General features: G+C 60.5%; 1 protein-coding gene across 1 annotated transcript in view; it reads left to right on the top strand.

Annotated features, from left to right (window-relative positions):
- Positions 1-14109, top strand: part of EMID1 (EMI domain containing 1) — a 109647-nt gene that overhangs the window by 74625 nt on the left and 20913 nt on the right. The window contains exons 6-7 of the mRNA XM_065418029.1: positions 537-681; positions 11763-11813. Of these exons, the coding sequence (XP_065274101.1) occupies positions 537-681; positions 11763-11813 (196 nt within the window). The remainder of the gene's footprint in view (positions 1-536; positions 682-11762; positions 11814-14109) is intronic.

Raw genomic sequence — 14109 nt, 5'->3', positions numbered from 1 at the left:
AGAACACCAAGGTCCTCAAGCCCCATTCCGTGCATTCAGCAACAGGGCCGCCCAGAGGATTCAGGGGGCCTGGGGCAAAGCAATTTTGGGGGCCCCTTCCATTAAAAAAAAGTTGGAATACCATAGAATACTATATTCTCGTGGGGGCCCCTGTGGGGCCCGGGGCAAATTGCCGCACTTGCCCCCCCCTCTGGGCGGCCCTGTTCAGCAAAGCTTCAAGTTCCTCCCCTCAACCCCAAAGCTCTGAATGTCCAGGACAATGCCGAGCTTCCTCCATAGAAGTGCAACCCCAGACCCTTGGGTGGGTGGGACATCAGGGGAGATTGAACCTGTGACTTCTGGATCGTAAACCATGAGCCTCTGCTGAAAGGTTCTGCTGACAGCCAATGCTGCAGCAGGCTCACCAACCTCGGAAGGGCATGCTGAGTGGGTGACAGCCGTAAGTGCAGAACCGTAGTGGAGAGAGGAGATAGGCTCCAAGTCTGGCTAGCGCAGTATGTCCGGGCGCACTGCTGGGAACTCTCTCTTGCTCGTAGGTGGCGTTGCTGTCAGCGGCAGAGCCTGCAACCTCCCCAGTACCCAACAGACACCTCGTAACCAAGGGGGCTGCCCCCTCGGATTCCTACCAGCTATGGGGGTCTCCATCCACCCACGGGAGCCCTGGGGATGAAGGTGTGAAAGGTAAGTGAGAGCAGGGGCTGCTAGGGAGGAGCTGAGGCAGCTGGAGGCTGGAGGCTGCAGGCAGGAAGCTATTCTGAGAGCCGGATGTGTGTTTCCTGCCTAGATCAAGATCCTTCCTGCCCCTGCAGAAATCCACATGCCCCAGGTCCCCTCCATGCCTGGCCCTGGAGATGGAACAAGCAGGAGTCCGTTGGCGCTAAGCATGGGGGCTGGGCCTTTCCATCAGTTCAGAGCCCAGTCCTGCCCAATGCACTCAAGCAAAGCTCCCAGTTTGGTCTGAGTGAGGGTAGCAGGATGGGCCCTTGACGCTGCAGGAAGTTCTGTGCCCTGGCTCGAGTGGGATGGCAGAGGGTCTCCATAGCCCCAAATCTCAGCCTGATGTCCAGGGCTGCATTAACACATAGGGCTCAAAATCCTAGGCCAGCATCCTCCTCCTCGCTGTGCCAAGGGGGCAGCTTCACCCTCCACCATGGCAGCTGCCACCTTAATCTCGGCCTGATGCAGAGGGGACACTGGAGGGTGAGGGGGTTGGAGAGTGCACCCATCTTGCACTCACCCCACAGTGGCAGGTCCTGTCCCACAAGGCTGGGAGAAGAGTGTTTGCCTAGGGCCCAGTGATGGGTGAATCCATCCGGGCTGATATCCCCACTCACCTTTCCCTGGGTCCCTCCACTCTGCCCTGTTGTCCTTTTCCTTGTAACTTTCTTAAGGCTTAAAATCTCTCCTGAGCCTCCAGAGTCTTCAGCTGCGAAGCCCCGTCATCACCCCAAAGCTCTGCCCCAATCCCAGCTTAGGTCAACACATTCCACCTCCCAAACACTCCCCTGGGTTTCAGTCGCACATGGGATTCGTCTTGGCCGTTGCAGTGCGCTTTAAACAGCTGCTGTGTTCCACCCCAGAGGTGGCAGCAATTCAGCAGCGCTGCAGTTACAGAGGTATTCTGCCGTTAAAAAGTCACTAGAGGCAAAAGCAAAGTAACTATTAAAAGCAATTCTTATTTGCACTTCCAGAAGAGTCAGAGGTCAGGAATCCCGTTGTGCCAGGTGCTGTGTGCACATGTGATGAAGAGACAGGGGGCTGGGGAACATGACTAGACAAATTAGAGGATTGGGCCAAAAGAAACCTGATGAGGTTCAACAAGGACAAGTGCAGAGTCCTGCACTTAGGACGGAAGAATCCTATGCACTGATACAGACTAGGGACCGACTGGCTAAGCAGCAGTTCTGCAGAAAAGGACCTAGGGGTCACAGTGGACGAGAAGCTGGATATGAGTCAACAGTGTGCTCTTGTTGCCAAGAAGGCTAATGGCATTTTGGGCTGTATAAGTAGGGGCATTGCCAGCAGATCGAGGGACGTGATCGTTCCCCTTTATGCGACATTGGTGAGGCCTCATCTGGAGTACTGTGTCCAGTTTTGGGCCCCACACTACAAGAAGGATGTGGAAATATTGGAAAGAGTCCAGCAGAGGGCAACAAAAATGATTAGGGGGCTGGAGCACATGACTTATGAGGAGAGGCTGGGGGAACTGGGATTGTTTAGTCTCCATAAGAGAAGAATGAGGGGGGATTTGATAGCTGCTTTTCAACTACCTGAGGGGGGGTTCCAAAGAGGATGGAGCTCGGCTGTTCTCAGTGGTGGCAGATGACAGAACAAGGAGCAATGGTCTCAAGTTGCAGTGGGGGAGGTCTAGGTTGGATATTAGGAAACACTATTTCACTAGGAGGGTGGTGAAGCACTGGAATGCTTTACCTAGGGAGGTGGTGGAATCTCCTTCCTTGGAGGTTTTTAAGGCCCGGCTTGACAAAGCCCTGGCTGGGATGATTTAGTTGGGAATTGGTCCTGCTTTGAGCAGGGGGTTGGACTAGATGACCTCCTGAGGTCCCTTCCAACCCTGATATTCTATGATTCTATGACTCATGACAGAGATTCTCAACCTTTTTCTTTCTGAGGCCCCCCAAGAAGCTATAAAAACTCCATGGCCCCCTTGTGCCACAATAACTGATTTTCTGCATATAAAAGCCAGGGCCGATGTTAGGGGGTAGCAAACAGGGCAATTGTCTGGGGCCTCACACCACTGGGGGCCCTGCAAAGCTACATTGCTCAGGCTTTGGCTTTAGCCCCAGATGGCAGGGTTCAAGGCCCCAGACTTCACACCTAAGCAGTGGGGCTTTGGCTTTCTACCCTGGGCCCCAGTGAGTCTAACACTGGCCCTGCTTGGAGGACCCCCTGAAACCTGCTTGTGGCCCCCCAGGGAGCCCCGGACCCCTGGTTGAGAACCACTGACTTATGAGAAGAGGCTGAGGGAACTGGGCTTATTTAGTCTGCAGAAGAGAAGAGTGAGGGGGATTTTATAGCAGCCTTCAACTACCTGAAGTGAAGTTCCAAAGAGGATGGATCTAGACTGTTCTCAGTGGTGGAGATGACAGAACAAGGAGTAATGGTCTCAAGTTGCAGTGGGGGAGGTCTAGGTTGGATATTAGGAAACACTGTTTCACTAGGAGGGTGGTGAAGCGCTGGAATGGGTTACCCAGGGAGGTGGTGGAATCTCCTTCCTTAGAGGTTTTTAAGGCCCGGTGTAACGGACTCACAGACCGTGCCCACTCTCGGCCCCGTGCGGTCCGTGGGGGGTGCCCCTTTTAGTGAGACAGCCCTTCTCGGGGGTCCACTCTCTCTCGGTGTCCGGCCCCTCCACCTCCTGGATCCGCACCTCTCTGAGCCTTAGCACGTCTGTCTCTGCCGTGGGCCCCCTCAGGGAGTCCACTCGCTCTGGACCCCCGGGGCCTCCACCCCCGAAGGGGTTGATGCAACCCTGTTCTCTAGACCGGAGTGACTCTCAGCCAGCATGAAACAGGAGGATTTATTGAGAGGTGAACACAGCACAGGAAACTCTCTGACCCTCAGGCCTGGCCTCCCTCAGCACAGCACAACCCAGTCACTCTGCCTCCAGGTGGGCTCTCCCTGCTTCCCCTCTCCAGCCCCGAGCTCGCAGCTGGGCCTCTGAGATCCCCGGCCCCAGGCCCCGCCTCTGTCCATTGTCTTCTCTCCAGGTAAACAGGGTCGTAAACCGGGGCCTCCTCTCCTGCTTCTGTCCTCTGGCTGGAACCGGCTGGTTAGGTCACTGGGTCCTCACTCTGCAGCCCATTGTCCTCCCACTGGCCAGAACCGGCTGCATCTCCTTAGCTGGGCCTCTGGGTCACCAGGTCGCCAGGTCACCGGTCGCTGGGGTATCCATCCTCCCGGCCATCGGCTGAGTCCCCACGTCCTCTCTCCGGTCCTCTGCAAAACACACTCCCTCTCCCCTCACCTCGTTAAACCAGTAACACCCAGGGAAACTGAGTCCCACCCCCTCTGCATGCAAACCATTGAAACTCCACAGAAAACAAGAAAACCTCCCACTTCGTCACATCTCTCCCCCCTTCGAGGCTGAACGGAGCAGGGTCATTTAGCCAGTGACCTGGGGAAGTTCAGGGTCCCCGCCCCGCGATAAAGCATTCGCTATAACATTGGCACTCCCCCTCACATGGACCACCTCCATGTTATAACCCTGGAGGAGCAGGGCCCACCTCAGCAGCTTGGCATTAGCCCCTTTCATTTGGTGCAGCCACGTCAGGGGCGAATGGTCGGTGTACACGGTGAAGTGCCGCCCAAATAGATACGGCTGCAGTTTGTTAAGGGCCCACACCATGGCCAGGCATTTCTTCTCTATGGCCGCACAGTGCTGCTCCTTGCTCAGGTACACAATGGGGTGTCTCTCCCCCTTAGTATCAGTTTGCATCAGTACCGCCCCCAGCCCTGTGTCCGAGGCATTGGTGAACACCAGGAAGGGTTTGTTAAAATCTGGGTTTACCAGCACCGGGCCCTGGATAAGTGCCCCCTTCAGCGCACAGAGAGCCCTCTGGCACTGCTCGGTCCAGACCACCTTGTCCGGCTTTCCCTTTCGACACAGCTCCGTGAGGGGTGCTGCCAGGGAGCTAAAGTGGGGCACAAACCTCCGGTAGTACCCTGCCATCCCAATGAAAGCCTGGACCTGCTTCTTAGTTTGGGGGGCGGGCCAGGCCTTGATTGCCTCCACTTTGGCCGGCTCCGGCTTCAGGTGGCCACTCCCAACCTTGTGGCCCAGGTATAAAACCTTTGCCATCCCCATCTTGCACTTTTCAGCTTTTATGGTCAGTCCTGCATCCTGGAGGCGACCCAGCACTCTCTTCACCTGGGACACATGTTCCTCCCAGGTCTGGCTAAAGACACAGATACCGAGCCCTCCATCCCCCTTAGTAACTGATCCACCAGGCGCTGGAAGGTGGCAGGTGCCCCCTTGAGGCCAAAAGGCAGGACCAGGAACTCGAAGAGCCCTATTGGTGTGGTGAAGGCGGACTTCGCCCTGGCCTCCGGGTCCAAAGGCACCTGCCAGTAGCCTTTGGTAAGATCCATGGTAGTGAGGTACCGGGCACCCCCCAACTTGTCTAAGATTTCATCAGTCCTGGGCATGGGGTAGGCATCGGACACGGTAATGGCATTGAGCTTCCGATAGTCCACACAGAACCGGATCGACCCGTCCTTCTTGGGGACCAGCACCACCGGCAAGGCCCAGGGACTGGTGGACGGCTGGATCACCCCTAAAGCCAGCATGTCCCCGACCTCTCTCTCCAGGTCCTGGGCTGTTTTCCCAGTGACCCTGAATGGGGAACACCTGATGGGAGGGTTGGTTCCCGTCTCCACCCGGTGGACAGCCAGGTTAGTGAGCCCAGGCCGGCTGGAGAACAGCTGCCGGTATGAATGCAGCACCTCTCTGATCTCTGCCTGCTGGGCAGGGGTTAGCTGGTCTGAGAGGGGAATTGATTCTAGCGAGGGGTTAGCCCCAGCCTCAGGGAGGAGTCCCACCAGGGGGTCCTCTCCTTTCTCCTCCCACTGCCCACACACAGCCAGCACCAACTTCTCCCTGTCCCAGTACGGCTTCATCATGTTGACGTGATACACCCGGTGGCTGTGAGCCCGGTTGGACAGTTCCACCACATAGTTCACCTCGTTTACCTGTCTGATGACCGTGAAGGGGCCGTCCCAGGCCGCTTGCAGCTTGTTCTTCCTCACGGGGATGAGGAGCATCACCTGATCCCCGGTAGCATATGAGCGGGCACGTGCTGAGCGGTCGTACCAGACCTTCTGCTTCCTCTGGGCCCTTGCTAGGTTCCCCCTAGCCAAGCCCATGAGCTCCACGAGCTTTTCCCGGAAAGTCAGTACATACTCTACCACTGATTCCCCATTGGGAGAGGCCTTTCCCTCCCACTCGGCTCTCATTAAGTCCAGGGGACCCCTCACCCTCCTTCCGTACAGCAACTCGAACGGGGAGAACCCTGTGGATTCCTGGGGCACTTCCCTATATGCGAACAGCAGGTGGGGTAAATACTTGTCCCAGTCCTGCGGGTGCTGGTCCATAAAGGTTTTCAGCAGCCTCTTTAGGGTCCCATTGAACCTCTCCACTAGCCCGTTGGACTGAGGGTGGTAGGCTGAGGCCCAGGTGTGTCGGACCCCACACTTCTCCCACAAGCACTGGAGCAGGGTCGACATGAAGTTAGACCCCTGGTCTGTAAGGACCTCCTCAGGGAACCCCACTCTGCTGAAGATGGTCAGCAGCGCGTCTGCCATGGTGTCTGCCTCGATAGAGGACAAGGCCACCGCCTCGGGGTAGCGCGTAGCAAAATCTACCACCACCAGGATGTATTTCTTCCCTGACCGGGTCACCCTGCTGAGGGGCCCCACTATGTCCACGGCCACCTTCTGGAAAGGCTCCTCTATGATAGGCAAAGGTCTCAGCGGGGCTTTACACTTATCCCGGGCCTTTCCCACCCTCTGGCAGGAGTCACAGGTCCTGCAATACTGTCGGACAGCGTCAAAGACCCCGGGCCAGTAAAAGTTCTGCAGCAGCCTCTGCATGGTGCACCGGATGCCCTGATGCCCCGAAAGGGGGATATCGTGGGCCAAGAACAACAGTTTGCGGCGGTACCTCTGGGGAACCACCAGCTGCCTCCCGACTTTCCAAGATTCAGTTCGCCCTGAACCAGTCCATTCCCGGTACAGGAATCCCCTCTCCCACAGGAATCGCTCCCGGCGGTCCTCCCCCTGAGACCCTGCTCCGCCGTTGCCAGCCAGGGCCCTCAGTTTCTCCAGGGAGGGATCCACCTGCAGCTCCGTTTGGAATTCAGCTGCTGGGTCTGAGGCTACAGCCCTGGCTGGTGGCGCCTCAGTTTCCCCACCCTGGGACGGAGGCTCCGGCCCAGCCCTGTCGAGCCCTACCCTTGGCGCTTCAGCCCCCCCCCTCGGGAGGTCCCGCACCCCTCGCTGGCTCTGGCTCCAGGTAAGGACCAGGGCGCTATGAGTGTTATCCGGCCAGTTCTCCAAGTCATTACCCATTAGCACCTCGGTAGGCAGGTGGTCGTGCACCCCAACCTCTTTGGGTCCCTCCTTAGCCCCCCAACTACTGTCCACGAACTCGTCCGCCAGTGCCCCTGCACTGCGCAGATCTTTGGGCTTCCGGTCCACTAGCCACATCTTAAGGTCCGGAGGGCAGATGTCATACAGCTGCTCCAACCCCACCAGGTTATACACATCCTTTGCGGTAGTGGCCCCTGCGCCCTTCCCCCACTTGCGGAGATATTCCCCCAGCAAGTTGGTGACCTCCTTGTAAGAGACACCTGAGGCCTTGCGCACACCCCGGAATCGTTTCCTGTACGCCTCGGGGGTCAGTTCAAACTTCAGCAGCAAAGCCTGTTTGAATAGGTCGTAGTCCCCCGTCTCAACACCATCCATTTGGCTGAACGCCTGTATGGCTTTGGGACCCAGCAGGGGGGTCAGACAGCGAAGCCTGTCTGCGGGGTCAATCTGGTTCAGTTCACAAGCCTTCTCAAAGGCTGTGAGGTAGGCATCAATATCCCCCCCCTCCTTGAACTGGGGCAGCAGTTTGGTGTCTAGATTCCCCACACCACTGGCGTTTCAGGGCCCTTCCCCACTTACCCCGTGGCAGGCCCTCTTGGCCCGCCTCTCGTCCATCTCCAACTCGTGCTTCCGCTGTTCTACACGGTCCGCTCGTTCTCTCTCTCTGTCCACCAGCCTCCGATCCTCCAGCTCCAGCTCCTTTGCTTTTAGCTGCAGCTCCAATCTCCGCAGCTCCTCGAGGGAGGAACCTGACTGGGGTCTCCCTGTACTGACTGGGGAGTCAGGTCTGACCCACTCCCGGTCACTACACAGACTGCCCCCACAGCTACTCCCCGGCTCTCCAGGCACCCCGGGAGCCCCCCTGGGGTCTGGAGCCTGCGCCTCAGACGGGTCATTCTCTACAAGCTGAGCAATCAGCCACTCCTTAGTGAGCCTCCCCACGCTCAGCCCCCTCTCCCTGCAGAGACGGGCCAGGTCGCTCTTACGGAGCTGGTTGTAGGCCATTTCCAGGCTGGTTCCATTCAATACCCTTGTTCTATCGCTGGCAGCCACTCACTGCAAAGCGCCTGCGCCCGCAGCCAACGTCTACAGGGTGCATCCGCGAAACATCCCACTTCTGACACCACGTTGTCACGGACTCACAGACCGTGCCCACTCTCGGCCCCGTGCGGTCCGTGGGGGTGTCCCTTTTAGTGAGACAGCCCTTCTCGGGGGTCCACTCTCTCTTGAGGTCCGGCCCCTCCACCTCCTGGATCCGCACCTCTCTGAGCCTTAGCACATCTGTCTCTGCCGTGGGCCCCCTCAGGGAGTCCACTCGCTCTGGACCCCTGGGGCCTCCACCCCCGAAGGGGTTGATGCAACCCTGTTCTCTAGACCAGAGTGACTCTCAGCCAGCATGAAACAGGAGGATTTATTGAGAGGTGAACACAGAACAGGAAACTCTCTGACCCTCAGGACTGGCCTCCCTCAGCACAGCACAACCCAGTCACTCTGCCTCCAGGTGGGCTCTCCCTGCTTCCCCTCTCCAGCCCCTAGCAGGGGCAGCTGGGCCTCTGAGATCCCCGGCCCCAGGCCCCGCCTCTGTCCATTGTCTTCTCTCCAGGTAAACAGGGTCGTAAACCGGGGCTTCCTCTCCTGCTTCTGTCCTCTGGCTGGAACCGGCTGGTTAGGTCACTGGGTCCTCACTCTGCAGCCCATTGTCCTCCCACTGGCCAGAACCGGCTGCGTCTCCTTAGCTGGGCCTCTGGGTCACCAGGTCGCCAGGTCACCGGTCGCTGGGGTATCCATCCTCCCGGCCATCGGCTGAGTCCCCACGTCCTCTCTCCGGTCCTCTGCAAAACACACTCCCTCTCCCCTCACCTCGTTAAACCAGTAACACCCAGGGAAACTGAGTCCCACCCCCTCCGCATGCAAACCATTGAAACTCCACAGAAAACAAGAAAACCCCCCACTTCGTCACACCCGGCTTGACAAAGCCCTGGCTGGGATGTTGGTGTTGGTCCTGCTTTGAGCAGGGGGTTGGACTAGATGACCTCCTGAGGTTTCTTCCAACCCTAATCTTCATGATTCTATGACAGCCCTTGCCCCAGGTGCCTGCAGTCTGTCATATGAACATACAGAAAAACGTAGCAACAAGGGAGAATCAAATCCACTCCCGATGTGCAGTGCTATCTCCAGCAGCCTGTCTGTCTGACCCAGAGGAGAACTGCCTCCCCCCTCACTGGCGTAGGGACATGGGTCTTTGGAGGACAAGGGTAAGGCTTGCTGTCCCACTCCAGCCCAGCCCAAAGGCAGGGGCTCAGAGTGGAGCCTCTGCCATGTCCCAGCCCCCACTGGGCAGGGACTGCACGGGAGTTAAATTGAGTGCCGCTGAGGACCAGGCTGATCTGGCTTTGGCTCCAGCTCCGTGCAGCGGGAAGATTTATCAGGCCTCCGCTGCTCTGACAGGCCATGTGTTTGTGCTTTAGGGGCAGAGCAGCAGCAGGAGGGTGGGGTGATAAATGTATAGCTGGGTGGCACGATTCCCTTCTCGAGCACCCCACCCTTCCCCCAAGGGAACTAAATGGTAGCCAGGCTAGGACGGGCTCTTGGGCTGCTCTGTTAATGAGGCAGGTGACGGAGTGACTCCCAGACCAGCTCCAGCCAAGGGCTCATTAACAGCACAGCCCCAGCGGAGCTAATGGGAGCCTTTCCAGTGACTGCCCAGGTAGTGCCCACTCCAGCTCCCAGACAGTCACTGGAAAGGCTCCCATTAGCTCCGCTGGGGCTGTGCTGTTAATGAGCCCTTGGCTGGAGCTGGTCTGGGAGTCGCTCTGTCACCCCCGGCGGGTGCAGGCTGCCTTGCCATTGCAGTGCTGAGCAGAAGGGCGGTGGTGAGGGCCAGGACTCCACTTGGAGGACAGGACCCATCACCTGGCTCGGGAGAGTGTGGCCAGCTGCCGTGCCCTGAGTTAGACCAGCCCTAGGTGACTGGGTGTGGTCGGTCCTAGGCAAGAGCAGAGGGGCTTAGGCCTGCTGCTCCATCTCGCCCCAGGCGTGCAGGTGAAATGGCAGAGGGAGAGAGCCCACAACCCCACAGGGCTACTGCATGCAACAGGCCCTTAGAGCCCCAGTGCATATTGTCCCGAGATCAGCTCGCAACTGGGCTTTAGAACTGGGCAGTAAATCTGTTGGGCTCCTGGCACCTGGGGCTCCTGCTTCCCCAGTAGGCACCTTCAGAGATCAACTGAATGACTAGAGGAATTTCCCCTGGTCACCATCGTCACAGTCTGGCTGGGAGTCTAATAACAAGCAGATCCCAGCTAAATGAGCCACCAGGACCTACCCAACGTGCCCCTGAGACTGAAGGGATGGGGCAGGTCGGATGGCTTCCCTGCCTCCTGCCACACAGGGCCCGGACTGGCTGGGAGAGAGGCGCTCATGTGGGATCAAGGAGCAGGGCGGATGCCAACCATATCTCTGGGTGTGGCTCCTGCTTTCCGTGTCTCTCTCCCCTGAAGACCAAGGACAGTCCGAGCACAGGGAGGGCAACCAGAGAGCTGGGGAGACACAAGGGCGAAATAAAACCAAAGCATGCAGCAAATGGGTTAGCAGAGGGGGGGACGAGAGGATGGTTATTCCCTGGTGGGGATCAGGGCCCCCTTTAGAAGGAGAGGGGACGTTCACAAGGCCCTGGTGGCTGGGATCTGGATAAATCATCTGCTCCTTGTAAAGCAAAGTGCTTGGAGAGGAGACCTCCAAGGGCCACCTACGCCGGCACTGCAGACAGGACTGTAGGTGGAATCAGTACAGGTGCGACTCCCTAGCATGAGGCTGGAGGCGCTGTCTTTCCCATGAGTCATACAACCCACACTGTCCAGTTGGAGTCTTGAACGATTCGAGGCCGCTTTCCCCAATGCCTGTGTCCCAGCCATGTCCCAACATGGCCAGTCCCATTCGGCCTCCCTAAACTCAGCTGGACAAGGTATTCTTCATTGCCTGCGGTCACCACGGCCTGAACAGCTGCTGCACTCTGCCCCAGAGGTGGCTGCAATTCAGCACTGGGCAGAGCGATGCCCTTTGTAGCTGCGTATCAGTCTAAGTCCTGGGGGTCCCACTGCCTGAGCGATGTTCTCGCCATTATCAAAGGAAAGAAAACAACGGCAGAGACCCGATTGCCCTTTGCTCCCCACGGCACCGGTCTAAGGAAACCCATGTTCTTCCCTCTGACCCCTATTTGCATTGTTTGTATTGCAGCAGTGCCCAGGTCGGCGCTCCGGTCGTTGAGCAGAACCCCCAGTGCCAGTTGCTGTCTAAACATGACACTGAAAGATGGCCCCACCCCCAAGAGCTTGAAGTCCAAGTAGAGCGCCCCTGGTGGTGGATCCCAGCAGAGCAGGGCTGAGGCCTGTGGCTGTGGGGGGCGGAGAGGAGGGGGGCTGTGGATGGACTCTTGCCTGTGTTGGATAGTCGGGGGTGTTGCTCTCCAGGGCTGGCCTGGCCTGGCCTGGCCCAGCCCCAGCTGGCTCAGAAGTAAAGTGGCTTCCCAGTGCCAGGTAACACCACTGGCACAGGAGAAGGGGGTGGCAGGTGAGCTGACTCTGCCAGGCTGAAGGCAGAAGAGACCATTGGCTCCAGGGAGCAGATTGATGCCCCATTCTCTCCTTCTTTCCCAGGGAACCCAGGAGTGGGAGAGACGCCGCGGGGTGCCGTTCCCGGACGGGATGGTATGTAGCATTTTCTTTCTAAGGCACAAGAGAGTTCCCAGCCCAAGAGCGCTATGACATAGCTGGGTCTGGGAGCAAGCCACAGGGGCAGAGACCAGAAAGGCTAATGGGAGAGGCTCAGGGATGCCCGGGGGGGTGCAGTAGGGAGGGAAAGAGATGGGGGCAGAGGAGGAAGTGGGAAGCAATGGAAGGGAAGGAGGGCAAGTCTCCACTGCAGGCTCTGCCCCTGCCTGACAGGGCTCCCCTCTGCTTCTCCTCCCTTTCCCCTGATCCCTCGGAAGGACACAGAAACCAGTGCTGAACTATTGCTTAAATCACCAGCTCCTTCGAGAGTGGAGTGCTTGGCACCAGCGCTGGCCGGGGGGGTGCGGGCTGACCTCAGCGCTGGCCGGGGGGTGCAGGCTGACCCTAGCGCAGGCCGGCGGGGTGCAGGCCAGGCCCCAGTGCAGGCCGGGGGGTGCGGGCTGACCCCAATGCTGGCCGGCTGGGTGCGGGCTGGGCCCCAGTGCAGGCCGGCGGGGTGCGGGCTGACCCCACCGCTGGCTGGCGAGGTGCGGGCCGGGCCCCAGTGCAGGCAGGCGGGGTGCGGGCCGGGCGCGGGCCGGGCCCCAGTGCAGGCCGGGGGGTGCGGGCTGACCCCAATGCTGGCCGGCTGGGTGCGGGCTGGGCCCCAGTGCAGGCTGGCGGGGTGCGGGCTGACCCCAGCGCAGGCTGGCGGGGTGCGGGCTGACCCCAGTGCAGGCTGGCGGGGTGCGGGCTGACCCCAGCGCAGGCTGGCGAGGTGTGGGCCGACCCCAGCGCAGGCTGGCGAGGTGTGGGCCAGGCCCCAGCGCAGGCCGGCGGGGTTCGGGCCGGGCCCCAGCGCAGGCGGGAGGGGTGCGGGCTGGGCCCCAGCGCAGGCGGGCGGGGTGTGGGCTGACCCCAGCGCAGGCGGGTGGGGTGCGGGCCGGACCCCAGCGCTGGCTGGGGGGTGCGGGCCGGGCCCCGGGGCAGGCCGGCGGGGTGCGGGCTGACCTCAGCGCTGGCTGGCGAGGTGCGGGCCGGGCCCCAGTGCAGGCAGGCGGGGTGCGGGCTGGGCCCCAGTGCAGGCAGGTGGGGTGCGGCCTGACCCCAGCGCAGGCGGGCGGGGTGCGGGCTGGGCCCCAGTGCAGGCGGGTGGGTTGCGGACCGGACCCCAGCGCTGGCTGGCGGGGTGCGGGCCGGGCCCCGGGGCAGGTGGGTGGGGTGCGGGCTGACCCCAGTGCAGGTGGGTGGGGTGTGGGCCGGGCCCTAGTGCAGGCCGGCGGGGTGCGGGCCGGACCCCAGCGCTGGCCGGTGGGGTGTGGGCCGGACCCCAGCGCAGGCAGGCGGTGTGCGGGCTGACCCCAGCACTGGCTGGCGGGGTGCCGGCGGGGTGCAGGCCGGGCCCCAGTGCAGGCGGGCGGGGTGAGGGCTGACCCCAGTGCAGGCCGGCGGGGTGCGGGCTGACCCCAGTGCAGGTGGGCGGGGTGTGGGCCGGGCCCTAGTGCAGGCGGGCGGGGTGCAGGCGGGCCCCACTGCAGGCGGGCACGGGCACAGGCCAGCCACAGTGCAGCCGTCATGACCAGGGGATCATGATTCCCGGCATGATTCCCCTGTGGCTGCTGCCGTTGGGGCAGTGTGTGTGAGCCGGGCTCCAGCCCCTCTTCATCCTCTGCAGAGAGGAGCTGAGAGCGGGCCCAGGGGTCAGGGGGGAGCTGAAGTGCGGCCAGTGGTGGGTAGGAGCGTTCCCAAGCCTGCGGCCGGAGGAAGGAGAGGTGCAGTGCCCCGATGGGGGTTTCCGCAGGTGATCGCCCTGCCCCTGCCTATGGAGTCTGTAGGGTGCCACAGGGCGTGAGGCCTCTGGCCTGGCATTGAGCTGACCAGATCCTGTCTAGAACGTTTCACTAACTGAGATGTGCGCATCCCGGGTTGGGTGTGGGCACTGGATGGCTTGGGGCAACGAGACACAGCCCTTCGCTGCCAGGTCACAGGTTCCCGTGCCCCCAGCTGGGTTCCAGCTGAGAGCCGTTACCTTAAAGCACCCATGTGCACTGAGTTCTTGGGGGACAGGTGTGCACATGGGTGCCACCCTGGCATGCCTCAGAATGCCACCCTGGCATGGCCCCGGCAGGTGCGGCTCCGGGGCGAGGGGAGCCTAAGGCCCCCCATCAGCTGTCTCAGGACGGAGGCTGTGGACACTAAACAGCAGGGGGTGAGGCCCATTGGCAGGGGCCAGCATGGGGGGAGGCTTGTCCCACCGCAGACCGGGGCTGTGGATAGAGGGCTCCCTCACTTG

This window comes from Emys orbicularis, chromosome 16 (genome assembly GCF_028017835.1).
Source record: "Emys orbicularis isolate rEmyOrb1 chromosome 16, rEmyOrb1.hap1, whole genome shotgun sequence".
Classification (NCBI taxonomy): Eukaryota; Metazoa; Chordata; order Testudines; family Emydidae; genus Emys; species Emys orbicularis.
Note: the sequence above shows the minus strand (reverse complement) of the source record. Positions and strands in the feature narration are given on the sequence as shown.